The following is a 26672-nucleotide window of genomic DNA, read 5'->3' as shown; positions in this document are numbered from 1 at the left end:
GTGTCCTCAGCCCGTCTCTACCATGTCCAGCTCAATCCTGGGGGCGACCAGAGTGACAGAATAGGAATGGATTTATGACTTTGTGGCTACCTTCTGACTCTCTCCTTCAGTAGTGCTCAAGAGGTTTCTTTTGGTATAACGTATTTCGGAAAATCGCTGAAAAGAGAATGGTAAGGAAATCCTGATGCAGGTGACAGCAGAAATGGCAGGATCCTTCTGTATGTGTTAGGAGGACACCGACTGTGTTACTCACGGCTTTCTACCTGTAGTGTCAACGGCTCTTTGCGTGAAGGCAGGATAACCCTCTCAGGGGAACTGGTCCCAGGCTCACAGGGTTGATGAGGACGGCCCAGAGCACAGAGCTAAACACACCATCCTTGCTTGCGTGTCTGGAAGGAGGACAATGTCTCCTAGGCTAATGATAACAAATAAATAAAGAGATAAATAAATGAATCGGTGGTACGATAGATTACTCCCTGAGTGCCCAGTATGTTCTGACCTTCTTTGCATGTATTCAATTCTGTAATCCCGAGAGCCAGACACTGTTATTTTGCCCTTTAGGGCAGAGGAGACTGAGCCAGAGAGAGGTTATGTCACAGGGCTATGTGTGACACAGATGGGACTGGCCCTCCTGCAGGCTGACTGCAGCCCCCCGCCCAACCGGACACCATGTCATCCCATGAAAGGTGAGAACACTGAACACCTGGCACAGAGGCAGCAGTGGGAAAGCCCTGAGCTGGCAGTCAGAGCCCTCTGCACAGCTCTGTGACCTCTGTGGGCTTCAGCCTCCCACCTCTGCAGCCAGGAGCACAGCTGGACTGTCTCCGAAGACCCTTGCAGCCCTGAAAAAGGAGAGGCCGGATTCAGCCTCCAGTGATGTCATAACCGGCCCCATGTGGCCGGGAGGTGAGACAGCTGTGGTGTAGGTGTAGTCCTCTGAGTATAGGCTGTGTGCCCTTGGGTAAGTTGCTTAACCTCTCTGCAATTGGCACCATCACTCCAGACCTTGCAGGTTCACTGAGTCTGTGCAAATGCTGTGGCGGTGACTCGTTCCATGGGGCTTGTTGGAGAACATCCCTACGCCCTCTGGCACTGGATAAGCAAGGTTCCTATCCACCTCTGCCCTCACCATGAGCTTGCTTGCAAACCAGGGAGCCTTTCTCCAGGAGCTTGTTGGGAGCTCAAGGATTCTCTGTGCACAAATGTCAGTGTGGAGAGAGCGATCATAAAGGACACCGTTCGGGAAGCCCGAGCTAGGAGCCAGGCCACTATCTGGCTTATTCCCCCTCATTGAAATTAATCTTTTTTATCGAAAGGAGGAAATGAAATCTCAGAGAGTATCAGTGACTTGCCAGGTCAGGAAGTGGCATGCTGGCTGTGAACCCGAGTGCCTGACACCAACACCCACGCACGCAGAACGGGCCGGCTCCCGAAATGCCCCCCTTCACACAGGGCACCTGTGGGCAATCTTGCTCCTGACTTCTTTTTTTTTTTTTTTTTTTTTTTTTTTTTTTTTGTGGTACGCGGGCCTCTCACTGTTGTGGCCTCTCCCGTTGCGGAGCACAGGCTCCGGATGCGCAGGCTCAGCAGCCATGGCTCACGGGCCCAGCCGCTCCGCGGCATATGGGATCCTCCCAGACCGGGGCACGAACCCGTATCCCCTGCATCGGCAGGCGGACTCTCAACCACTGCGCCACCAGGGAGGCCCGCTCCTGACTTCTGAGCCACGTGTCTCCTCTTTCTCTCCGAGTGCCCATCAACTAGGAATTCCCTCCCCAGACCGCCAGGGGGCGCAACACCTGAACTATATTACCTGTTCCCTCAGCACACACTTCTTGCTAATAAACAGCACCAGGCCCTCCGCACTGCAGCACCACCATCACTCTGCAGAGGAACACATGAAGTCCTTCTTCTGAAAGCAAGTCTCAGGGAAACAGCTGGGAAATTCCCACCAAATTCAAATCACTATCGGGGTGTCAAGTAGCCACGGGCTGCATTTGAGGGAAGGGAAGATGTCAGCCTGATCTAGGGAGGACCTTGCGAAGATTCAGAGCCAAGGCCCTGCAGGGAGCTGTCACGGGTGGCGAGTGTCCTGTCAGTAGCCCTGGGCAAGCCAAGACTGATGTTCCCTGTGGGGAGGCAGGGGGCAGAGCTGCTCCGGGCGTGTGTGGTCCGCACAGTGGGGCATCTGTGAAGCGTTCCCAGGACTCGGGCACACCTTCCATGTAAGTGCAGCATATGAAAGCGTCCAGCTTTCAGAATTGCTCCTCCACGTATGAGGGTGATTTGACGTGTTGAAGGGAAAAATGGGTGTCACATATAGTGTCCTTTTACATTTTATCTTAGCGATTCTTTTTACTGACCAGGGTTAAAACTGTGGCCGAAAATACAAATAGGTCTTTCCAGGGTGTTTTAGACGCCAGTCCCGTGTAGAAGTCAAACAAGAGGGGTGTGGGATTCCATCCCCTCTGGGTACTTTTCCAGGCTCTCATCACCGAGGACTGAGTTTGGCAGGGGCCCCCAGAGAAGGAAAATGAGAAATGGACAACGTTCTCTGCAATCCATACTCGTAAGGGGAATAGAGGGAGTGTGTCCTCTGTGTGTCCAGTGCCCTATGTCATCTGGCGAGGCTTTCATTTGGAGCTGAGAAACTGAAGCTCAACTTAACCTAAGGGGCTAAGACGCTCCGTGTGCGTGTGTTTTGGGGGGTGGGGGGGTACTCTTTGGTCCAGAGCCGAGGTCTCTGCACGTCCAGTCCAGTTCCCCACGCCAGCCCTGATGGGCACGGCGTCTCTTTGTTCAAGACAGACAAAGGAAGACAGAGCCAGAATAAAGTCAACAACTTTTATTACAACTCACATATTTCACAGAAAAAGGAATGTAGCGTCAGGTCCGCTTGTATGAAAAACGGTAAAATGCAGGTTTGTCCTGGTTGCTCTGTTGACACCCGGGGCAGGCTCTCCGCGACATCAGGCACAGCAGCTGCACTTGTCCGAGGCCCCTTTGCAGACGCAGCCCTGGGCACACTTGGCGCAGCCCACGGGGCAGCAGGAGCAGCAGCCTGGGGAGGCAAGGGCAGCGTGCAGTCGGACCACGCGTTGTCCGCAACCACCCTTCCCAACAGCAGGCCTGGCCCCAGCCGCCCTCAGGCCCAGACCCTGAGTTTACGATGGTGTCCTCTGTCCTGAGATAATTGCTCTCAGGCACTAGGTTCAGGTTGCCTGCCCCATCTGTGCCCGGGACAGGGCACAGCGCCTTGGAGAGACACTGAGCAGGGCCTCTGGGGACAAGACAAAGCCAGCCCCCAGCACCACCAGTGATGTGAGCCACGTCCTCAGGATCAAAGTGGAGGCAAACCCCTCACAGAGCAGCTCCCGCTCGGGATAGGGAGGCTCTGGGCTGCTTCGACAGGAAGGGGCTGCACCAGGTCCGAGAAGCCACACAGGGTCACTCGTTCATGTCCCTACAGTGCTTCAGTCCCTGGGAGGATTCAGAAGCGTGACTCAGGAGGGAGGAGGACTAGTTCTAGTGACAGGTCTGAGGTTGTTTGTTGGTGACCCGTCTGGGCCTCAGTCTCCCTGTTCTCTAGTGCGCGCCTGGGTCTCGGTCATGTCGAAGGCGATTCCAGCTCTGACTGGGAATCCCTTCCTGGTGAGGGGGGTGCCGGGAAGTTTGGTCACTGTCCTGCTCCTGCCTGCTGAGCTCTGGGCTCCCTCCTCGCACTCAGCCCACACCCCGCATTGCCAGAGAAGGCCCCGCACACTCACTCTTCTTGCAGGAGGTGCATCTGCAGGCCTTGCAGGTGCAGGAGCCAGCGCAGCTGCAGGAGCCGCCTGCCAGGAAGGGAAAGGCCAGCAGTGAGCAGGGAGAGGGATGCAGGAGCTACAGCAGACGGTCAGCAATGCCTCCCTGAGCCCTCCTCCTCCGTCAGGACGCGGCCCTGGGAGCTCGTGTCCACTCAGGCGGATAGAGAAGCCCCAGCTCGTGTCTTCTGGTCCAAGGAGAGTAGGTCCCCTCCTGATGGGACTCCACAGGGAAGGTCCCAGGCTCCAGACCCAGCCCAGGCTGACTGGGGCCGGGGGCCAGGGCCCATGGCGTGAACCCCAAAGAGGCAGTGTCCCCTCCTCCCATCAAGTCCTGGCAGCTCCGAGGCCTCCTCCAAACCCTGGGTCTAGCAATTCCGTGACCTGCTGGGTGACCTCAACAAAGGCAGTCTTGAGCCTCTGTACCCCCCATTCAAAAATAGAGGCTGGAAATCTCTGGCGATCTAGTGGTTACGGGACAGCGCTCTCACTTCCTAGTGTCTGGGTTCCGTCCCCGGTCAGGGAACTAAGCTCCCACAAGCTGAGTGGTACAGCCAAAAAACAAAAAACAAAAAATAGATTAAAAAAATGCTGTCGCTGCCCTGGCTGGGAAGAAAGCACTGGGTGAACCGTGGCCGTCCACTTGTGCTCAAATTGAAACTTCTTCCTCATCTAACCCCAGGGACACTGTGTCCTGGGCTGAGAAGCGGGCATCCAAGGCCCAGAGCCAGGGGTTCCTTACCAGTGGGGCAGGAGCAGTTGGGGTCCATTTGGAGCCAAGGCGAGGCCGGGGGTAGAAAGCAAGCGGCCAAGAGGCCCGTGAGCTGGTGGGAGGCGTGTCGAGCCTAGGAGCCTGCTTGCAGTGTTTGTACCCAGAGGAGGCGGCCCGGGCGCAGAGGTCCCACCCCCTCCTTGCACCCGCCCCGCGGATCTGCGCCCGCCCCGCCCGCAGCGCCGGGGGCCCGGCCGTGAGCAACCCCTGGGGCCGAGACAGGATTCTCCCAGTGTACGTGGGTCCGCTCTGCGCACGGAGAGCCGTATTTGGTGCCTGCTCGCCGGTAGGGACTGTTTGCCAGGAGGTGCGCGGTGTCCTAGCCTCCCTGTCCGCCCCTCCCGATTTTCCCGAGGGCGGCAGCCACCTTGTTCCGGGATTTTCCAGCAAGCCAGCCTCTGTATCCTCGCTGTCTTCCCCACCACCGGCCCCCGCGCTGTTGTCTTCAGGTTCCCCCTTTCCGGAGCCCGTGTGCAACCCTAGTCTCGCGCTCCCGTCCCAGGCATGGCTGGATCCTGGGAGTTGTGTGCAGAGAGCGGCGGTGGATGTGACCTTCACCACCAATCCTCCGACTCCCTCTTCCCCCACCATTTCCTGTCCTGGTCCCCACGATGGTCCTTAGGCAGCGTTTCTCTAACGTTTCTCCGTAAGAGCACCGCGACCAACTCAGGCCTCTGCCTCCCATCCTTCCTTCTTTTCTGCACTACTGAATGGATGGATGGGCACACTTGTCCCTGTGCTCCTGGCCTAAACTTGGCAGGGGATTTCCTGATCCTAGCCAGTCCACCCTGCACCAGGATGGAGGTTCCCAAAGGATGAGATCCCACCCCGTGGAAGGGATCATTGTAAGTGATGGGCAGACCTGGCATTAAATAGCAAAGCATGACAAGTGGTTATTTCCCTTTCAGTATTCAGCAGTGGGAAGGGCACTGAGCAGGCAGTCACATCCCTCTGCATAGCTCTGTGACCTCTCTGGACTTTAGTCTCCCATCTCTGCAGCCAGAAGCACAACTAGACTGTCTGAAAGGACACTTCCAGCTCTGAGTAATGATAGGCAGGACTCAGCCTTCAGTGACCTCCTAATCAGCGACCTTTGGCAAGGAGGTGAGACAGCCTTGCTATAGCTTCAGACCTCTGAATATGATCTGTGTGCCCTTAGGCAGGTTGCTGAAACTCTGGGTAGCTGGCGCAATCATTCCAGCCCCTGCAGGTTCACTGTGTTACTGGTTCAATATAGATCAAGTGATAGGAAGGGTGGGCATTGATTTTGTGTTTCTCCAAATGGTGTGGCAGCATTTTATCCTGGGGGGGGGGGGGGCTATTGCAGGGCATCCACACTCCCCCTGCCAGTGGATCAGTAAATTTGCAATCAAACCTTAACCTCCAGCCTGGAGTGATGCTTGCAAAACCATGAGCCTTTCCCCAAGAGCTTGTTGGAATTCAGCAAGATTGTGTCCCAGTAAAGTCACTGTGAACAGAAGCATCCTAATAGACAGAGTTTATTAAGCCCTAGTGAGGAGCTAGGCCACTCTCAATACCACACAGGGATATCATCTCCTTTTTATAGGAAATGGAGACTTAGAGAGGTCGAGCGACTCATTTAGGATACGCGGCTGGTAAGGGCCACTGTGGTCTGTGAACCAAGACTGCCTGACACCAGCACCCACGCACCCAGCACAGGCTGGCTCCTGAAATCCCCTCTTCACACAGGACACCTGTGGGTGAGTGTGGTCCTGACACTTGGGCCACGTGACTCGTCTTTCTCTTTGACTTTCCATCAAATAGCAAATCCCTCCAGAAGTTGTCAGGAGGACCAGCTCTCGCCATTATTTACAGGTCACTCAGCGCCTCACTCCTTCCTAGTAAATACCACCACCACGTTGTAAATGCAGAATCTGACACTACCCTGCACAGGCAGACATGAAGTCCTTCATCTGGAACCAATTTCCAGGTACTCTGCCTCTTGTTGGGAAGTGGCTGGGCATTACCTACAAATTCCTAGTCACTTTGTGGTTTCCAGTAGCCAAGGGCTGGATTTTGAAGGCAGCGTTCAGCCTGACCTAAAGGAACTTCCAAAGATTCAGAGCCAACTCACCACAGGGAGCTCTCAGGGGTAGCAGGTGTCCTCTCACTGGCACTGGGCCAGCCGAGACGGATGTTCCCTGTGGGGATGGTGGGAAGAGCTACTTCAGGTGTGGGTGATCCACACAGTGGGGCGTTTGAAAGTGTTTTCCGTGTTCAACATACTCCTTTGATGAACTCATGGTTTTTTTTTAATAATTGAAGTGTAGCTGATTTACAATATTGTGTTAGTTTCAGGTGAACAAACATGTTTTTACTTTTTAAATTTTTCCTGTACTACTCTGATCCTCATACATTTATTCAAATTTATTGAATCAACAATTGGGTTTTGTATTTTGTGTCCTTTGAAATTTTTCTTAGTAGTTCACTTAATTTTATTTTACCAAAGTTTAGGTTTGTGACGTTAGAAAATAAAAACCACAGCTAGAAAATTCACACATCTTTCAGTGCGGGGAGTTTGAGACTTCCAGGTAGGGATTCAGGTAACTGGAGGTGTGATTCCAGCTTCTTTAGAGTCTATGAAGCCTAAAATCTATGAGGACGTGAAGTTAGCCAGGGAAATCAGAGGATGGGAAATGAGGCATGGAGAAGTCACCAACCCTTGCCATGCCACGAACCCTTGCCATGAGAATGGAGGGGACCTTGTATCTGCTCAACACCCTTAGAGCATCTGGTCTAATGCTCTTCCATTTTACGGAAGATGAACCCAGTGAGGGAGTGTGGCTTGTCTTAGGCACTCAGTTTGTGAGGGACTCACATTTTGTTCCAGTACCCAAGTCTCTGCACTTCTCATCCAGTCTCCTACACCAGCCCTGGTGTAGGGCAGGAGCCCTTATTCCCAATGCACAGAAAAAAGAGCCGAGTCGGAAGAGTGTCAACAGCTTTTATTACAACTCACATATTTCATAGGAAAGGGAATGTAGCAATCAAGTCAGAGTTGTATAAAAACACAGGTCGGCCCGTGGTCCTCCATTGACACCTGGGGCAGGCTCTCCGCGACATCAGGCACAGCAGCTGCACTTGTCCGAGGCCCCTTTGCAGACGCAGCCCTGGGCACACTTGGCGCAGCCCACGGGGCAGCAGGAGCAGCAGCCTGGGGAGGCAAGGGCAGCGTGCAGTTGGACCACGCGTTGTCCACAACCACCCTTCCCAACACCAGGCCTGGCCCCAGCCGCCCTCAGGCCCAGACCCTGAGTTTACGATGGTGTCCTCTGTCCTGAGATAATTGCTCTCAGGCACTAGGTTCAGGTTGCCTGCCCCATCTGTGCCCAGGACAGGGCACAGCGCCTTGGACAGACAGTGAGCAGGGCCTCTGGGGCAAGAGAAAGCCGGCCCCCAGCACCACCAGTGATGTGAGCCACGTCCTCAGGATCAAAGTGGAGGCAAACCCCTCACAGAGTAGCTCCCGCTCGGGATAGGGAAGCTCTGGGTTGCTTCGACAGGAAGGGGCTGCACCAGGTCCGAGAAGCCACACAGGGTCACTCGCTCATGTCCCTACAGTGCTTCAGTCCCTGGGAGGATTCAGAAGCGGGCCTCAGGAGGCAGGAGGACTAGTTCTAGTGACAGGTCTGAGGTTGTTTGTTGGTGACCCGTCTGGGCCTCAGTCTCCCTGTTCTCTAGTGCGCGCCTGGGTCTCGGTCACGTCGAAGGCGATTCCAGCTCTGATTGGGAATCCCTTTCTGGTGAGGAGGGTGCCGGGAAGTTTGGTCTCTCTCCTGCTCCTGCCTGCTGAGCTCTGGGCTCCCTCCTCGCACTCAGCCCACACCCCGCATTCCCAGAGAAGGCCCCGCACACTCACTCTTCTTGCAGGACGTGCATCTGCAGGCCTTGCAGGTGCAGGAGCCAGCGCAGCTGCAGGAGCCGCCTGCCAGGAAGGGAAAGGCCAGCAGTGAGCAGGGAGAGGGATGCAGGAGCTACAGCAGACGGTCAGCAATGCCTCCCTGAGCCCTCCTCCGTCAGGACCCAGTCCTGGGAGCTCGTGTCCACTCAGGCGGATAGAGAAGCCCCAGCTCGTGTCTTCTGGTCCAAGGAGAGTAGGTCCCCTCCTGATGGGACTCCACAGGGAAGGTCCCAGGCTCCAGACCCAGCCCAGGGTGACTGGGGCCGGGGGCCAGGGCCCATGGCCTGAACCCCAAAGAGGCAGTGTCCCCTCCTCCCATCCAGTCCTGGCAGCTCCGAGGCCTCCTCCAAACACTGGGTCCCGGTCTAGCAATCCCCTGACCAGCTGGGTGACCTCAATCAGGACAGCCTGGAGCCCCCGTGCCCTCAGTGTTAACAGAGAGGCAAAGGGAGACTGACCTGCTCCCAGGGGCCTGGCTCCCAAGAAAGCCCCGGACCCGTGACAGGAGTCCTCCTGAGCTCAAACTCAAAACCCTCCCTTGTCGTCCTGTGCCTGGGAAGGGGGCATCCTAAGGCTCAAAGCCAGGGCTCCCTTACCAGTGGGGCAGGAGCACTTGGGGTCCATCTGGAGGAGAAGTGAGGCCCGAGGTCCAAAGCAAGGGGCGAAGCGGCTGCACGGGTCCGGTGGGGGCCGTGTGGGAGCGAGGAGCCCGGGGGCTCAGTTATAGGCCGAGGAGGCGGCCCGGGCGCAGAGGCCCCGCCCCCGCCTTGCACGCGCCCCGCGGGTCCGCGCCCGCGCCCGCGCCCGCGCCCGCGCCCACGCCCGCGCCGTCCGCAGCGCCCTCAGCGCCCTGGGCCGGGCTGTGAGCAACAGGCGGGGCCGAGCGCACGATTCCACTTCGGTGCCGGCTGGAGCGGAGGAACCGGGTGCCGTGCGGTAAGCGGTGTCCCAGCCCCCTGGCCGCCCCTTCCCAATGTGCCCGACGGGAGCAGCCACCCTGTTGGCGGGTTGTGCAGGAATCCAGCTCCCGCGTCCTCCGGTCTTCCCCGCCCCGGGCCCCGCGCCGCCGGCCTGCGGGTCGCCGTTTCCTGCAGCCTGAGAACAGCCCCCGCCTCCCGCTCGTGTCCCTGGCTTGGCTGGAGCCGGGGAGCGGTGTCAGAGACGGCAGGCGTATGTGACCCTCACCACCGTTTCGCCCAGCCCATGTGTCCCCAGGCGTTGCCAGCCCCGGTCCCCACCACGGTCCTTTGGAAGCACGTTTCCGGTACCGTCTCCTGGAACGGCAGCGCGGTGAACATTGCCTTCAGCCGCTAGTCCTCCTCACTTGTGTTTTCCTTTCCTGGAGGGATCATGGCTCATTTCGGCGGGGGCTTCTTTGCCTAAACTTTCCAGGGGGGCTCCTCACTGTAGCCGGTCCACCCCACGCCAGGGTGGAGGTTCCCTAATCATGGGATGCTCCCCAGGGACGGCGTCATTGTAGGTGATAGGCAGCCCTGGCGTTAAATAACAAAGCGAGACAAGTGGATAGTTCCCTTTGAGTAGTCCCGACAGTTACTCACCGTGGAGTCCAGGCCAAGCCTTGTTAATCACTTTTGCTCTTTGAACTGTCACACCAACCGGGAAGGGAGATCCTAGTCAGGAGCCCGTTTCCCAAAGGCCAAAGTACCTACAGTACAAGGAGGCTCCGGAGGCAGGCACACGGTGCTGGGGAGTGGTGCCCTGCTTCTGTGCTTTTGTCGCTTCGCAGCTGAGAGAGGGAGTCAGTGAGAAAGCTCCCCTTTGGCGCAGAGCTGTGTCCTCAGCCCGTCTCTACCATGTCCAGCTCAATCCTGGGGGCGACCAGAGTGACAGAATAGGAATGGATTTATGACTTTGTGGCTACCTTCTGACTCTCTCCTTCAGTAGTGCTCAAGAGGTTTCTTTTGGTATAACGTATTTCGGAAAATCGCTGAAAAGAGAATGGTAAGGAAATCCTGATGCAGGTGACAGCAGAAATGGCAGGATCCTTCTGTATGTGTTAGGAGGACACCGACTGTGTTACTCACGGCTTTCTACCTGTAGTGTCAACGGCTCTTTGCGTGAAGGCAGGATAACCCTCTCAGGGGAACTGGTCCCAGGCTCACAGGGTTGATGAGGACGGCCCAGAGCACAGAGCTAAACACACCATCCTTGCTTGCGTGTCTGGAAGGAGGACAATGTCTCCTAGGCTAATGATAACAAATAAATAAAGAGATAAATAAATGAATCGGTGGTACGATAGATTACTCCCTGAGTGCCCAGTATGTTCTGACCTTCTTTGCATGTATTCAATTCTGTAATCCCGAGAGCCAGACACTGTTATTTTGCCCTTTAGAGCAGAGGAGACTGAGCCAGAGAGAGGTTATGTCACAGGGCTATGTGTGACACAGATGGGACTGGCCCTCCTGCAGGCTGACTGCAGCCCCCCGCCCAACCGGACACCATGTCATCCCATGAAAGGTGAGAACACTGAACACCTGGCACAGAGGCAGCAGTGGGAAAGCCCTGAGCTGGCAGTCAGAGCCCTCTGCACAGCTCTGTGACCTCTGTGGGCTTCAGCCTCCCACCTCTGCAGCCAGGAGCACAGCTGGACTGTCTCCGAAGACCCTTGCAGCCCTGAAAAAGGAGAGGCCGGATTCAGCCTCCAGTGATGTCATAACCGGCCCCATGTGGCCGGGAGGTGAGACAGCTGTGGTGTAGGTGTAGTCCTCTGAGTATAGGCTGTGTGCCCTTGGGTAAGTTGCTTAACCTCTCTGCAATTGGCACCATCACTCCAGACCTTGCAGGTTCACTGAGTCTGTGCAAATGCTGTGGCGGTGACTCGTTCCATGGGGCTTGTTGGAGAACATCCCTACGCCCTCTGGCACTGGATAAGCAAGGTTCCTATCCACCTCTGCCCTCACCATGAGCTTGCTTGCAAACCAGGGAGCCTTTCTCCAGGAGCTTGTTGGGAGCTCAAGGATTCTCTGTGCACAAATGTCCGTGTGGAGAGAGCGATCATAAAGGACACCGTTCGGGAAGCCCGAGCTAGGAGCCAGGCCACTATCTGGCTTATTCCCCCTCATTGAAATTAATCTTTTTTATCGAAAGGAGGAAATGAAATCTCAGAGAGTATCAGTGACTTGCCAGGTCAGGAAGTGGCATGCTGGCTGTGAACCCGAGTGCCTGACACCAACACCCACGCACGCAGAACGGGCCGGCTCCCGAAATGCCCCCTTCACACAGGGCACCTGTGGGCAATCTTGCTCCTGACTTCTGAGCCACGTGTCTCCTCTTTCTCTCCGAGTGCCCATCAACTAGGAATTCCCTCCCCAGACCGCCAGGGGGCGCAACACCTGAACTATATTACCTGTTCCCTCAGCACACACTTCTTGCTAATAAACAGCACCAGGCCCTCCGCACTGCAGCACCACCATCACTCTGCAGAGGAACACATGAAGTCCTTCTTCTGAAAGCAAGTCTCAGGGAAACAGCTGGGAAATTCCCACCAAATTCAAATCACTATCGGGGTGTCAAGTAGCCACGGGCTGCATTTGAGGGAAGGGAAGATGTCAGCCTGATCTAGGGAGGACCTTGCGAAGATTCAGAGCCAAGGCCCTGCAGGGAGCTGTCACGGGTGGCGAGTGTCCTGTCAGTAGCCCTGGGCAAGCCAAGACTGATGTTCCCTGTGGGGAGGCAGGGGGCAGGGCTGCTCCGGGCGTGTGTGGTCCGCACAGTGGGGCATCTGTGAAGCGTTCCCAGGACTCGGGCACACCTTCCATGTAAGTGCAGCATATGAAAGCGTCCAGCTTTCAGAATTGCTCCTCCACGTATGAAGGTGATTTGACGTGTTGAAGGGAAAAATGGGTGTCACATATAGTGTCCTTTTACATTTTATCTTAGCGATTCTTTTTACTGACCAGGGTTAAAACTGTGGCCGAAAATACAAATAGGTCTTTCCAGGGTGTTTTAGACGCCAGTCCCGTGTAGAAGTCAAACAAGAGGGGTGTGGGATTCCATCCCCTCTGGGTACTTTTCCAGGCTCTCATCACCGAGGACTGAGTTTGGCAGGGGCCCCCAGAGAAGGAAAATGAGAAATGGACAACGTTCTCTGCAATCCATACTCGTAAGGGGAATAGAGGGAGTGTGTCCTCTGTGTGTCCAGTGCCCTATGTCATCTGGCGAGGCTTTCATTTGGAGCTGAGAAACTGAAGCTCAACTTAACCTAAGGGGCTAAGACGCTCCGTGTGCGTGTGTTTTGGGGGGTGGGGGGGTACTCTTTGGTCCAGAGCCGAGGTCTCTGCACGTCCAGTCCAGTTCCCCACGCCAGCCCTGATGGGCACGGCGTCTCTTTGTTCAAGACAGACAAAGGAAGACAGAGCCAGAATAAAGTCAACAACTTTTATTACAACTCACATATTTCACAGAAAAAGGAATGTAGCGTCAGGTCCGCTTGTATGAAAAACGGTAAAATGCAGGTTTGTCCTGGTTGCTCTGTTGACACCCGGGGCAGGCTCTCCGCGACATCAGGCACAGCAGCTGCACTTGTCCGAGGCCCCTTTGCAGACGCAGCCCTGGGCACACTTGGCGCAGCCCACGGGGCAGCAGGAGCAGCAGCCTGGGGAGGCAAGGGCAGCGTGCAGTCGGACCACGCGTTGTCCGCAACCACCCTTCCCAACAGCAGGCCTGGCCCCAGCCGCCCTCAGGCCCAGACCCTGAGTTTACGATGGTGTCCTCTGTCCTGAGATAATTGCTCTCAGGCACTAGGTTCAGGTTGCCTGCCCCATCTGTGCCCGGGACAGGGCACAGCGCCTTGGAGAGACACTGAGCAGGGCCTCTGGGGACAAGACAAAGCCAGCCCCCAGCACCACCAGTGATGTGAGCCACGTCCTCAGGATCAAAGTGGAGGCAAACCCCTCACAGAGCAGCTCCCGCTCGGGATAGGGAGGCTCTGGGCTGCTTCGACAGGAAGGGGCTGCACCAGGTCCGAGAAGCCACACAGGGTCACTCGTTCATGTCCCTACAGTGCTTCAGTGCCTGGGAGGATTCAGAAGCGTGACTCAGGAGGGAGGAGGACTAGTTCTAGTGACAGGTCTGAGGTTGTTTGTTGGTGACCCGTCTGGGCCTCAGTCTCCCTGTTCTCTAGTGCGCGCCTGGGTCTCGGTCATGTCGAAGGCGATTCCAGCTCTGACTGGGAATCCCTTCCTGGTGAGGGGGGTGCCGGGAAGTTTGGTCACTGTCCTGCTCCTGCCTGCTGAGCTCTGGGCTCCCTCCTCGCACTCAGCCCACACCCCGCATTGCCAGAGAAGGCCCCGCACACTCACTCTTCTTGCAGGAGGTGCATCTGCAGGCCTTGCAGGTGCAGGAGCCAGCGCAGCTGCAGGAGCCGCCTGCCAGGAAGGGAAAGGCCAGCAGTGAGCAGGGAGAGGGATGCAGGAGCTACAGCAGACGGTCAGCAATGCCTCCCTGAGCCCTCCTCCTCCGTCAGGACGCGGCCCTGGGAGCTCGTGTCCACTCAGGCGGATAGAGAAGCCCCAGCTCGTGTCTTCTGGTCCAAGGAGAGTAGGTCCCCTCCTGATGGGACTCCACAGGGAAGGTCCCAGGCTCCAGACCCAGCCCAGGCTGACTGGGGCCGGGGGCCAGGGCCCATGGCGTGAACCCCAAAGAGGCAGTGTCCCCTCCTCCCATCAAGTCCTGGCAGCTCCGAGGCCTCCTCCAAACCCTGGGTCTAGCAATTCCGTGACCTGCTGGGTGACCTCAACAAAGGCAGTCTTGAGCCTCTGTACCCCCCATTCAAAAATAGAGGCTGGAAATCTCTGGCGATCTAGTGGTTACGGGACAGCGCTCTCACTTCCTAGTGTCTGGGTTCCGTCCCCGGTCAGGGAACTAAGCTCCCACAAGCTGAGTGGTACAGCCAAAAAACAAAAAACAAAAAATAGATTAAAAAAATGCTGTCGCTGCCCTGGCTGGGAAGAAAGCACTGGGTGAACCGTGGCCGTCCACTTGTGCTCAAATTGAAACTTCTTCCTCATCTAACCCCAGGGACACTGTGTCCTGGGCTGAGAAGCGGGCATCCAAGGCCCAGAGCCAGGGGTTCCTTACCAGTGGGGCAGGAGCAGTTGGGGTCCATTTGGAGCCAAGGCGAGGCCGGGGGTAGAAAGCAAGCGGCCAAGAGGCCCGTGAGCTGGTGGGAGGCGTGTCGAGCCTAGGAGCCTGCTTGCAGTGTTTGTACCCAGAGGAGGCGGCCCGGGCGCAGAGGTCCCACCCCCTCCTTGCACCCGCCCCGCGGATCTGCGCCCGCCCCGCCCGCAGCGCCGGGGGCCCGGCCGTGAGCAACCCCTGGGGCCGAGACAGGATTCTCCCAGTGTACGTGGGTCCGCTCTGCGCACGGAGAGCCGTATTTGGTGCCTGCTCGCCGGTAGGGACTGTTTGCCAGGAGGTGCGCGGTGTCCTAGCCTCCCTGTCCGCCCCTCCCGATTTTCCCGAGGGCGGCAGCCACCTTGTTCCGGGATTTTCCAGCAAGCCAGCCTCTGTATCCTCGCTGTCTTCCCCACCACCGGCCCCCGCGCTGTTGTCTTCAGGTTCCCCCTTTCCGGAGCCCGTGTGCAACCCTAGTCTCGCGCTCCCGTCCCAGGCATGGCTGGATCCTGGGAGTTGTGTGCAGAGAGCGGCGGTGGATGTGACCTTCACCACCAATCCTCCGACTCCCTCTTCCCCCACCATTTCCTGTCCTGGTCCCCACGATGGTCCTTAGGCAGCGTTTCTCTAACGTTTCTCCGTAAGAGCACCGCGACCAACTCAGGCCTCTGCCTCCCATCCTTCCTTCTTTTCTGCACTACTGAATGGATGGATGGGCACACTTGTCCCTGTGCTCCTGGCCTAAACTTGGCAGGGGATTTCCTGATCCTAGCCAGTCCACCCTGCACCAGGATGGAGGTTCCCAAAGGATGAGATCCCACCCCGTGGAAGGGATCATTGTAAGTGATGGGCAGACCTGGCATTAAATAGCAAAGCATGACAAGTGGTTATTTCCCTTTCAGTATTCAGCAGTGGGAAGGGCACTGAGCAGGCAGTCACATCCCTCTGCATAGCTCTGTGACCTCTCTGGACTTTAGTCTCCCATCTCTGCAGCCAGAAGCACAACTAGACTGTCTGAAAGGACACTTCCAGCTCTGAGTAATGATAGGCAGGACTCAGCCTTCAGTGACCTCCTAATCAGCGACCTTTGGCAAGGAGGTGAGACAGCCTTGCTATAGCTTCAGACCTCTGAATATGATCTGTGTGCCCTTAGGCAGGTTGCTGAAACTCTGGGTAGCTGGCGCAATCATTCCAGCCCCTGCAGGTTCACTGTGTTACTGGTTCAATATAGATCAAGTGATAGGAAGGGTGGGCATTGATTTTGTGTTTCTCCAAATGGTGTGGCAGCATTTTATCCTGGGGGGGTGGGGGGCTATTGCAGGGCATCCACACTCCCCCTGCCAGTGGATCAGTAAATTTGCAATCAAACCTTAACCTCCAGCCTGGAGTGATGCTTGCAAAACCATGAGCCTTTCCCCAAGAGCTTGTTGGAATTCAGCAAGATTGTGTCCCAGTAAAGTCACTGTGAACAGAAGCATCCTAATAGACAGAGTTTATTAAGCCCTAGTGAGGAGCTAGGCCACTCTCAATACCACACAGGGATATCATCTCCTTTTTATAGGAAATGGAGACTTAGAGAGGTCGAGCGACTCATTTAGGATACGCGGCTGGTAAGGGCCACTGTGGTCTGTGAACCAAGACTGCCTGACACCAGCACCCACGCACCCAGCACAGGCTGGCTCCTGAAATCCCCTCTTCACACAGGACACCTGTGGGTGAGTGTGGTCCTGACACTTGGGCCACGTGACTCGTCTTTCTCTTTGACTTTCCATCAAATAGCAAATCCCTCCAGAAGTTGTCAGGAGGACCAGCTCTCGCCATTATTTACAGGTCACTCAGCGCCTCACTCCTTCCTAGTAAATACCACCACCACGTTGTAAATGCAGAATCTGACACTACCCTGCACAGGCAGACATGAAGTCCTTCATCTGGAACCAATTTCCAGGTACTCTGCCTCTTGTTGGGAAGTGGCTGGGCATTACCTACAAATTCCTAGTCACTTTGTGGTTTCCAGTAGCCAAGGGCTGGATTTTGAAGGCAGCGTTCAGCCTGACCTAAAGGAACTTCCAAAGATTCAGAGCCAACTCACCACAGGGAGCTCTCAGGGGTAGCAGGTGTCCTCTCACTGGCACTGGGCCAGCCGAGACGGATGTTCCCTGTGGGGATGGTGGGAAGAGCTACTTCAGGTGTGGGTGATCCACACAGTGGGGCGTTTGAAAGTGTTTTCCGTGTTCAACATACTCCTTTGATGAACTCATGGTTTTTTTTTAATAATTGAAGTGTAGCTGATTTACAATATTGTGTTAGTTTCAGGTGAACAAACATGTTTTTACTTTTTAAATTTTTCCTGTACTACTCTGATCCTCATACATTTATTCAAATTTATTGAATCAACAATTGGGTTTTGTATTTTGTGTCCTTTGAAATTTTTCTTAGTAGTTCACTTAATTTTATTTTACCAAAGTTTAGGTTTGTGACGTTAGAAAATAAAAACCACAGCTAGAAAATTCACACATCTTTCAGTGCGGGGAGTTTGAGACTTCCAGGTAGGGATTCAGGTAACTGGAGGTGTGATTCCAGCTTCTTTAGAGTCTATGAAGCCTAAAATCTATGAGGACGTGAAGTTAGCCAGGGAAATCAGAGGATGGGAAATGAGGCATGGAGAAGTCACCAACCCTTGCCATGCCACGAACCCTTGCCATGAGAATGGAGGGGACCTTGTATCTGCTCAACACCCTTAGAGCATCTGGTCTAATGCTCTTCCATTTTACGGAAGATGAACCCAGTGAGGGAGTGTGGCTTGTCTTAGGCACTCAGTTTGTGAGGGACTCACATTTTGTTCCAGTACCCAAGTCTCTGCACTTCTCATCCAGTCTCCTACACCAGCCCTGGTGTAGGGCAGGAGCCCTTATTCCCAATGCACAGAAAAAAGAGCCGAGTCGGAAGAGTGTCAACAGCTTTTATTACAACTCACATATTTCATAGGAAAGGGAATGTAGCAATCAAGTCAGAGTTGTATAAAAACACAGGTCGGCCCGTGGTCCTCCATTGACACCTGGGGCAGGCTCTCCGCGACATCAGGCACAGCAGCTGCACTTGTCCGAGGCCCCTTTGCAGACGCAGCCCTGGGCACACTTGGCGCAGCCCACGGGGCAGCAGGAGCAGCAGCCTGGGGAGGCAAGGGCAGCGTGCAGTCGGACCACGCGTTGTCCACAACCACCCTTCCCAACACCAGGCCTGGCCCCAGCCGCCCTCAGGCCCAGACCCTGAGTTTACGATGGTGTCCTCTGTCCTGAGATAATTGCTCTCAGGCACTAGGTTCAGGTTGCCTGCCCCATCTGTGCCCAGGACAGGGCACAGCGCCTTGGACAGACAGTGAGCAGGGCCTCTGGGGCAAGAGAAAGCCGGCCCCCAGCACCACCAGTGATGTGAGCCACGTCCTCAGGATCAAAGTGGAGGCAAACCCCTCACAGAGTAGCTCCCGCTCGGGATAGGGAAGCTCTGGGTTGCTTCGACAGGAAGGGGCTGCACCAGGTCCGAGAAGCCACACAGGGTCACTCGCTCATGTCCCTACAGTGCTTCAGTCCCTGGGAGGATTCAGAAGCGGGCCTCAGGAGGCAGGAGGACTAGTTCTAGTGACAGGTCTGAGGTTGTTTGTTGGTGACCCGTCTGGGCCTCAGTCTCCCTGTTCTCTAGTGCGCGCCTGGGTCTCGGTCACGTCGAAGGCGATTCCAGCTCTGATTGGGAATCCCTTTCTGGTGAGGAGGGTGCCGGGAAGTTTGGTCTCTCTCCTGCTCCTGCCTGCTGAGCTCTGGGCTCCCTCCTCGCACTCAGCCCACACCCCGCATTCCCAGAGAAGGCCCCGCACACTCACTCTTCTTGCAGGACGTGCATCTGCAGGCCTTGCAGGTGCAGGAGCCAGCGCAGCTGCAGGAGCCGCCTGCCAGGAAGGGAAAGGCCAGCAGTGAGCAGGGAGAGGGATGCAGGAGCTACAGCAGACGGTCAGCAATGCCTCCCTGAGCCCTCCTCCGTCAGGACCCAGTCCTGGGAGCTCGTGTCCACTCAGGCGGATAGAGAAGCCCCAGCTCGTCTCTTCTGGTCCAAGGAGAGTAGGTCCCCTCCTGATGGGACTCCACAGGGAAGGTCCCAGGCTCCAGACCCAGCCCAGGGTGACTGGGGCCGGGGGCCAGGGCCCATGGCCTGAACCCCAAAGAGGCAGTGTCCCCTCCTCCCATCCAGTCCTGGCAGCTCCGAGGCCTCCTCCAAACACTGGGTCCCGGTCTAGCAATCCCCTGACCAGCTGGGTGACCTCAATCAGGACAGCCTGGAGCCCCCGTGACCTCAGTGTTAACAGAGAGGCAAAGGGAGACTGACCTGCTCCCAGGGGCCTGGCTCCCAAGAAAGCCCCGGACCCGTGACAGGAGTCCTCCTGAGCTCAAACTCAAAACCCTCCCTTGTCGTCCTGTGCCTGGGAAGGGGGCATCCTAAGGCTCAAAGCCAGGGCTCCCTTACCAGTGGGGCAGGAGCACTTGGGGTCCATCTGGAGGAGAAGTGAGGCCCGAGGTCCAAAGCAAGGGGCGAAGCGGCTGCACGGGTCCGGTGGGGGCCGTGTGGGAGCGAGGAGCCCGGGGGCTCAGTTATAGGCCGAGGAGGCGGCCCGGGCGCAGAGGCCCCGCCCCCGCCTTGCACGCGCCCCGCGGGTCCGCGCCCGCGCCCGCGCCCGCGCCCGCGCCCACGCCCGCGCCGTCCGCAGCGCCCTCAGCGCCCTGGGCCGGGCTGTGAGCAACAGGCGGGGCCGAGCGCACGATTCCACTTCGGTGCCGGCTGGAGCGGAGGAACCGGGTGCCGTGCGGTAAGCGGTGTCCCAGCCCCCTGGCCGCCCCTTCCCAATGTGCCCGACGGGAGCAGCCACCCTGTTGGCGGGTTGTGCAGGAATCCAGCTCCCGCGTCCTCCGGTCTTCCCCGCCCCGGGCCCCGCGCCGCCGGCCTGCGGGTCGCCGTTTCCTGCAGCCTGAGAACAGCCCCCGCCTCCCGCTCGTGTCCCTGGCTTGGCTGGAGCCGGGGAGCGGTGTCAGAGACGGCAGGCGTATGTGACCCTCACCACCGTTTCGCCCAGCCCATGTGTCCCCAGGCGTTGCCAGCCCCGGTCCCCACCACGGTCCTTTGGAAGCACGTTTCCGGTACCGTCTCCTGGAACGGCAGCGCGGTGAACATTGCCTTCAGCCGCTAGTCCTCCTCACTTGTGTTTTCCTTTCCTGGAGGGATCATGGCTCATTTCGGCGGGGGCTTCTTTGCCTAAACTTTCCAGGGGGGCTCCTCACTGTAGCCGGTCCACCCCACGCCAGGGTGGAGGTTCCCTAATCATGGGATGCTCCCCAGGGACGGCGTCATTGTAGGTGATAGGCAGCCCTGGCGTTAAATAACAAAGCGAGACAAGTGGATAGTTCCCTTTGAGTAGTCCCGACAGTTACTCACCGTGGAGTCCAGGCCAAGCCTTGTTAATCACTTTTGCTCTTTGAACTGTCACACCAACCGGGAAGGGAGATCCTAGTCAGGAGCCCGTTTCCCAAAGGCCAAAGTACCTACAGTACAAGGAGGCTCCGGAGGCAGGCACACGGTGCTGGGGAGTGGTGCCCTGCTTCTGTGCTTTTGTCGCTTCGCAGCTGAGAGAGGGAGTCAGTGAGAAAGCTCCCCTTTGGCGCAGAGCTGTGTCCTCAGCCCGTCTCTACCATGTCCAGCTCAATCCTGGGGGCGACCAGAGTGACAGAATAGGAATGGATTTATGACTTTGTGGCTACCTTCTGACTCTCTCCTTCAGTAGTGCTCAAGAGGTTTCTTTTGGTATAACGTATTTCGGAAAATCGCTGAAAAGAGAATGGTAAGGAAATCCTGATGCAGGTGACAGCAGAAATGGCAGGATCCTTCTGTATGTGTTAGGAGGACACCGACTGTGTTACTCACGGCTTTCTACCTGTAGTGTCAACGGCTCTTTGCGTGAAGGCAGGATAACCCTCTCAGGGGAACTGGTGCCAGGCTCACAGGGTTGATGAGGACGGCCCAGAGCACAGAGCTAAACACACCATCCTTGCTTGCGTGTCTGGAAGGAGGACAATGTCTCCTAGGCTAATGATAACAAATAAATAAAGAGATAAATAAATGAATCGGTGGTACGATAGATTACTCCCTGAGTGCCCAGTATGTTCTGACCTTCTTTGCATGTATTCAATTCTGTAATCCCGAGAGCCAGACACTGTTATTTTGCCCTTTAGAGCAGAGGAGACTGAGCCAGAGAGAGGTTATGTCACAGGGCTATGTGTGACACAGATGGGACTGGCCCTCCTGCAGGCTGACTGCAGCCCCCCGCCCAACCGGACACCATGTCATCCCATGAAAGGTGAGAACACTGAACACCTGGCACAGAGGCAGCAGTGGGAAAGCCCTGAGCTGGCAGTCAGAGCCCTCTGCACAGCTCTGTGACCTCTGTGGGCTTCAGCCTCCCACCTCTGCAGCCAGGAGCACAGCTGGACTGTCTCCGAAGACCCTTGCAGCCCTGAAAAAGGAGAGGCCGGATTCAGCCTCCAGTGATGTCATAACCGGCCCCATGTGGCCGGGAGGTGAGACAGCTGTGGTGTAGGTGTAGTCCTCTGAGTATAGGCTGTGTGCCCTTGGGTAAGTTGCTTAACCTCTCTGCAATTGGCACCATCACTCCAGACCTTGCAGGTTCACTGAGTCTGTGCAAATGCTGTGGCGGTGACTCGTTCCATGGGGCTTGTTGGAGAACATCCCTACGCCCTCTGGCACTGGATAAGCAAGGTTCCTATCCACCTCTGCCCTCACCATGAGCTTGCTTGCAAACCAGGGAGCCTTTCTCCAGGAGCTTGTTGGGAGCTCAAGGATTCTCTGTGCACAAATGTCCGTGTGGAGAGAGCGATCATAAAGGACACCGTTCGGGAAGCCCGAGCTAGGAGCCAGGCCACTATCTGGCTTATTCCCCCTCATTGAAATTAATCTTTTTTATCGAAAGGAGGAAATGAAATCTCAGAGAGTATCAGTGACTTGCCAGGTCAGGAAGTGGCATGCTGGCTGTGAACCCGAGTGCCTGACACCAACACCCACGCACGCAGAACGGGCCGGCTCCCGAAATGCCCCCTTCACACAGGGCACCTGTGGGCAATCTTGCTCCTGACTTCTGAGCCACGTGTCTCCTCTTTCTCTCCGAGTGCCCATCAACTAGGAATTCCCTCCCCAGACCGCCAGGGGGCGCAACACCTGAACTATATTACCTGTTCCCTCAGCACACACTTCTTGCTAATAAACAGCACCAGGCCCTCCGCACTGCAGCACCACCATCACTCTGCAGAGGAACACATGAAGTCCTTCTTCTGAAAGCAAGTCTCAGGGAAACAGCTGGGAAATTCCCACCAAATTCAAATCACTATCGGGGTGTCAAGTAGCCACGGGCTGCATTTGAGGGAAGGGAAGATGTCAGCCTGATCTAGGGAGGACCTTGCGAAGATTCAGAGCCAAGGCCCTGCAGGGAGCTGTCACGGGTGGCGAGTGTCCTGTCAGTAGCCCTGGGCAAGCCAAGACTGATGTTCCCTGTGGGGAGGCAGGGGGCAGGGCTGCTCCGGGCGTGTGTGGTCCGCACAGTGGGGCATCTGTGAAGCGTTCCCAGGACTCGGGCACACCTTCCATGTAAGTGCAGCATATGAAAGCGTCCAGCTTTCAGAATTGCTCCTCCACGTATGAAGGTGATTTGACGTGTTGAAGGGAAAAATGGGTGTCACATATAGTGTCCTTTTACATTTTATCTTAGCGATTCTTTTTACTGACCAGGGTTAAAACTGTGGCCGAAAATACAAATAGGTCTTTCCAGGGTGTTTTAGACGCCAGTCCCGTGTAGAAGTCAAACAAGAGGGGTGTGGGATTCCATCCCCTCTGGGTACTTTTCCAGGCTCTCATCACCGAGGACTGAGTTTGGCAGGGGCCCCCAGAGAAGGAAAATGAGAAATGGACAACGTTCTCTGCAATCCATACTCGTAAGGGGAATAGAGGGAGTGTGTCCTCTGTGTGTCCAGTGCCCTATGTCATCTGGCGAGGCTTTCATTTGGAGCTGAGAAACTGAAGCTCAACTTAACCTAAGGGGCTAAGACGCTCCGTGTGCGTGTGTTTTGGGGGGTGGGGGGGTACTCTTTGGTCCAGAGCCGAGGTCTCTGCACGTCCAGTCCAGTTCCCCACGCCAGCCCTGATGGGCACGGCGTCTCTTTGTTCAAGACAGACAAAGGAAGACAGAGCCAGAATAAAGTCAACAACTTTTATTACAACTCACATATTTCACAGAAAAAGGAATGTAGCGTCAGGTCCGCTTGTATGAAAAACGGTAAAATGCAGGTTTGTCCTGGTTGCTCTGTTGACACCCGGGGCAGGCTCTCCGCGACATCAGGCACAGCAGCTGCACTTGTCCGAGGCCCCTTTGCAGACGCAGCCCTGGGCACACTTGGCGCAGCCCACGGGGCAGCAGGAGCAGCAGCCTGGGGAGGCAAGGGCAGCGTGCAGTCGGACCACGCGTTGTCCGCAACCACCCTTCCCAACAGCAGGCCTGGCCCCAGCCGCCCTCAGGCCCAGACCCTGAGTTTACGATGGTGTCCTCTGTCCTGAGATAATTGCTCTCAGGCACTAGGTTCAGGTTGCCTGCCCCATCTGTGCCCGGGACAGGGCACAGCGCCTTGGAGAGACACTGAGCAGGGCCTCTGGGGACAAGACAAAGCCAGCCCCCAGCACCACCAGTGATGTGAGCCACGTCCTCAGGATCAAAGTGGAGGCAAACCCCTCACAGAGCAGCTCCCGCTCGGGATAGGGAGGCTCTGGGCTGCTTCGACAGGAAGGGGCTGCACCAGGTCCGAGAAGCCACACAGGGTCACTCGTTCATGTCCCTACAGTGCTTCAGTGCCTGGGAGGATTCAGAAGCGTGACTCAGGAGGGAGGGGGACTAGTTCTAGTGACAGGTCTGAGGTTGTTTGTTGGTGACCCGTCTGGGCCTCAGTCTCCCTGTTCTCTAGTGCGCGCCTGGGTCTCGGTCATGTCGAAGGCGATTCCAGCTCTGACTGGGAATCCCTTCCTGGTGAGGGGGGTGCCGGGAAGTTTGGTCACTGTCCTGCTCCTGCCTGCTGAGCTCTGGGCTCCCTCCTCGCACTCAGCCCACACCCCGCATTCCCAGAGAAGGCCCCGCACACTCACTCTTCTTGCAGGACGTGCATCTGCAGGCCTTGCAGGTGCAGGAGCCAGCGCAGCTGCAGGAGCCGCCTGCCAGGAAGGGAAAGGCCAGCAGTGAGCAGGGAGAGGGATGCAGGAGCTACAGCAGACGGTCAGCAATGCCTCCCTGAGCCCTCCTCCTCCGTCAGGACGCGGCCCTGGGAGCTCGTGTCCACTCAGGCGGATAGAGAAGCCCCAGCTCGTGTCTTCTGGTCCAAGGAGAGTAGGTCCCCTCCTGATGGGACTCCACAGGGAAGGTCCCAGGCTCCAGACCCAGCCCAGGCTGACTGGGGCCGGGGGCCAGGGCCCATGGCGTGAACCCCAAAGAGGCAGTGTCCCCTCCTCCCATCAAGTCCTGGCAGCTCCGAGGCCTCCTCCAAACCCTGGGTCTAGCAATTCCGTGACCTGCTGGGTGACCTCAACAAAGGCAGTCTTGAGCCTCTGTACCCCCCATTCAAAAATAGAGGCTGGAAATCTCTGGCGATCTAGTGGTTACGGGACAGCGCTCTCACTTCCTAGTGTCTGGGTTCCGTCCCCGGTCAGGGAACTAAGCTCCCACAAGCTGAGTGGTACAGCCAAAAAACAAAAAACAAAAAATAGATTAAAAAAATGCTGTCGCTGCCCTGGCTGGGAAGAAAGCACTGGGTGAACCGTGGCCGTCCACTTGTGCTCAAATTGAAACTTCTTCCTCATCTAACCCCAGGGACACTGTGTCCTGGGCTGAGAAGCGGGCATCCAAGGCCCAGAGCCAGGGGTTCCTTACCAGTGGGGCAGGAGCAGTTGGGGTCCATTTGGAGCCAAGGCGAGGCCGGGGGTAGAAAGCAAGCGGCCAAGAGGCCCGTGAGCTGGTGGGAGGCGTGTCGAGCCTAGGAGCCTGCTTGCAGTGTTTGTACCCAGAGGAGGCGGCCCGGGCGCAGAGGTCCCACCCCCTCCTTGCACCCGCCCCGCGGATCTGCGCCCGCCCCGCCCGCAGCGCCGGGGGCCCGGCCGTGAGCAACCCCTGGGGCCGAGACAGGATTCTCCCAGTGTACGTGGGTCCGCTCTGCGCACGGAGAGCCGTATTTGGTGCCTGCTCGCCGGTAGGGACTGTTTGCCAGGAGGTGCGCGGTGTCCTAGCCTCCCTGTCCGCCCCTCCCGATTTTCCCGAGGGCGGCAGCCACCTTGTTCCGGGATTTTCCAGCAAGCCAGCCTCTGTATCCTCGCTGTCTTCCCCACCACCGGCCCCCGCGCTGTTGTCTTCAGGTTCCCCCTTTCCGGAGCCCGTGTGCAACCCTAGTCTCGCGCTCCCGTCCCAGGCATGGCTGGATCCTGGGAGTTGTGTGCAGAGAGCGGCGGTGGATGTGACCTTCACCACCAATCCTCCGACTCCCTCTTCCCCCACCATTTCCTGTCCTGGTCCCCACGATGGTCCTTAGGCAGCGTTTCTCTAACGTTTCTCCGTAAGAGCACCGCGACCAACTCAGGCCTCTGCCTCCCATCCTTCCTTCTTTTCTGCACTACTGAATGGATGGATGGGCACACTTGTCCCTGTGCTCCTGGCCTAAACTTGGCAGGGGATTTCCTGATCCTAGCCAGTCCACCCTGCACCAGGATGGAGGTTCCCAAAGGATGAGATCCCACCCCGTGGAAGGGATCATTGTAAGTGATGGGCAGACCTGGCATTAAATAGCAAAGCATGACAAGTGGTTATTTCCCTTTCAGTATTCAGCAGTGGGAAGGGCACTGAGCAGGCAGTCACATCCCTCTGCATAGCTCTGTGACCTCTCTGGACTTTAGTCTCCCATCTCTGCAGCCAGAAGCACAACTAGACTGTCTGAAAGGACACTTCCAGCTCTGAGTAATGATAGGCAGGACTCAGCCTTCAGTGACCTCCTAATCAGCGACCTTTGGCAAGGAGGTGAGACAGCCTTGCTATAGCTTCAGACCTCTGAATATGATCTGTGTGCCCTTAGGCAGGTTGCTGAAACTCTGGGTAGCTGGCGCAATCATTCCAGCCCCTGCAGGTTCACTGTGTTACTGGTTCAATATAGATCAAGTGATAGGAAGGGTGGGCATTGATTTTGTGTTTCTCCAAATGGTGTGGCAGCATTTTATCCTGGGGGGGTGGGGGGCTATTGCAGGGCATCCACACTCCCCCTGCCAGTGGATCAGTAAATTTGCAATCAAACCTTAACCTCCAGCCTGGAGTGATGCTTGCAAAACCATGAGCCTTTCCCCAAGAGCTTGTTGGAATTCAGCAAGATTGTGTCCCAGTAAAGTCACTGTGAACAGAAGCATCCTAATAGACAGAGTTTATTAAGCCCTAGTGAGGAGCTAGGCCACTCTCAATACCACACAGGGATATCATCTCCTTTTTATAGGAAATGGAGACTTAGAGAGGTCGAGCGACTCATTTAGGATACGCGGCTGGTAAGGGCCACTGTGGTCTGTGAACCAAGACTGCCTGACACCAGCACCCACGCACCCAGCACAGGCTGGCTCCTGAAATCCCCTCTTCACACAGGACACCTGTGGGTGAGTGTGGTCCTGACACTTGGGCCACGTGACTCGTCTTTCTCTTTGACTTTCCATCAAATAGCAAATCCCTCCAGAAGTTGTCAGGAGGACCAGCTCTCGCCATTATTTACAGGTCACTCAGCGCCTCACTCCTTCCTAGTAAATACCACCACCACGTTGTAAATGCAGAATCTGACACTACCCTGCACAGGCAGACATGAAGTCCTTCATCTGGAACCAATTTCCAGGTACTCTGCCTCTTGTTGGGAAGTGGCTGGGCATTACCTACAAA

At 56.5% G+C, this 26672-nt stretch overlaps 5 protein-coding genes across 5 annotated transcripts; all 5 read right to left on the bottom strand.

Annotated features, from left to right (window-relative positions):
- Nucleotides 1–2969: 2969 nt before the first annotated feature.
- On the bottom strand, nt 2970–4573 carry LOC307065959 (metallothionein-1E; the record flags this gene model as incomplete). Its single annotated transcript, XM_079722984.1, has 3 exons — nt 2970–3061; nt 3768–3833; nt 4546–4573. 3 exons carry the CDS (start codon nt 4571–4573, stop codon nt 2970–2972), a joined length of 186 nt encoding a protein of 61 aa, XP_079579110.1.
- Nucleotides 4574–7658: 3085 nt separating this feature from the next.
- On the bottom strand, nt 7659–9121 carry LOC307067106 (metallothionein-1E-like; the record flags this gene model as incomplete). Its single annotated transcript, XM_079724402.1, has 3 exons — nt 7659–7750; nt 8456–8521; nt 9094–9121. 3 exons carry the CDS (start codon nt 9119–9121, stop codon nt 7659–7661), a joined length of 186 nt encoding a protein of 61 aa, XP_079580528.1.
- Nucleotides 9122–13020: 3899 nt separating this feature from the next.
- LOC307066670 (metallothionein-1E) lies at nt 13021–14624 on the bottom strand (the record flags this gene model as incomplete). Its single annotated transcript, XM_079723890.1, has 3 exons — nt 13021–13112; nt 13819–13884; nt 14597–14624. 3 exons carry the CDS (start codon nt 14622–14624, stop codon nt 13021–13023), a joined length of 186 nt encoding a protein of 61 aa, XP_079580016.1.
- A 3085-nt stretch (nt 14625–17709) lies between these two features.
- LOC307066355 (metallothionein-1E-like) lies at nt 17710–19172 on the bottom strand (the record flags this gene model as incomplete). Its single annotated transcript, XM_079723487.1, has 3 exons — nt 17710–17801; nt 18507–18572; nt 19145–19172. 3 exons carry the CDS (start codon nt 19170–19172, stop codon nt 17710–17712), a joined length of 186 nt encoding a protein of 61 aa, XP_079579613.1.
- Nucleotides 19173–23071: 3899 nt separating this feature from the next.
- Nucleotides 23072–24675, bottom strand: LOC307066352 (metallothionein-1E; the record flags this gene model as incomplete). The annotated part of the gene is made up of 3 exons (XM_079723484.1): nt 23072–23163; nt 23870–23935; nt 24648–24675. The coding sequence occupies 3 exons, from the start codon at nt 24673–24675 to the stop codon at nt 23072–23074; spliced, it is 186 nt and encodes a 61-aa protein (XP_079579610.1).
- Nucleotides 24676–26672: the final 1997 nt, after the last annotated feature.

This window comes from Hyperoodon ampullatus, assembly GCF_949752795.1.
Source record: "Hyperoodon ampullatus genome assembly, chromosome: 18".
NCBI classification, from domain to species: Eukaryota; Metazoa; Chordata; class Mammalia; order Artiodactyla; family Ziphiidae; genus Hyperoodon; species Hyperoodon ampullatus.
The sequence above is the reverse complement of the archived record's forward strand: the minus strand, read 5'-3'. Positions and strand labels throughout refer to the sequence as shown.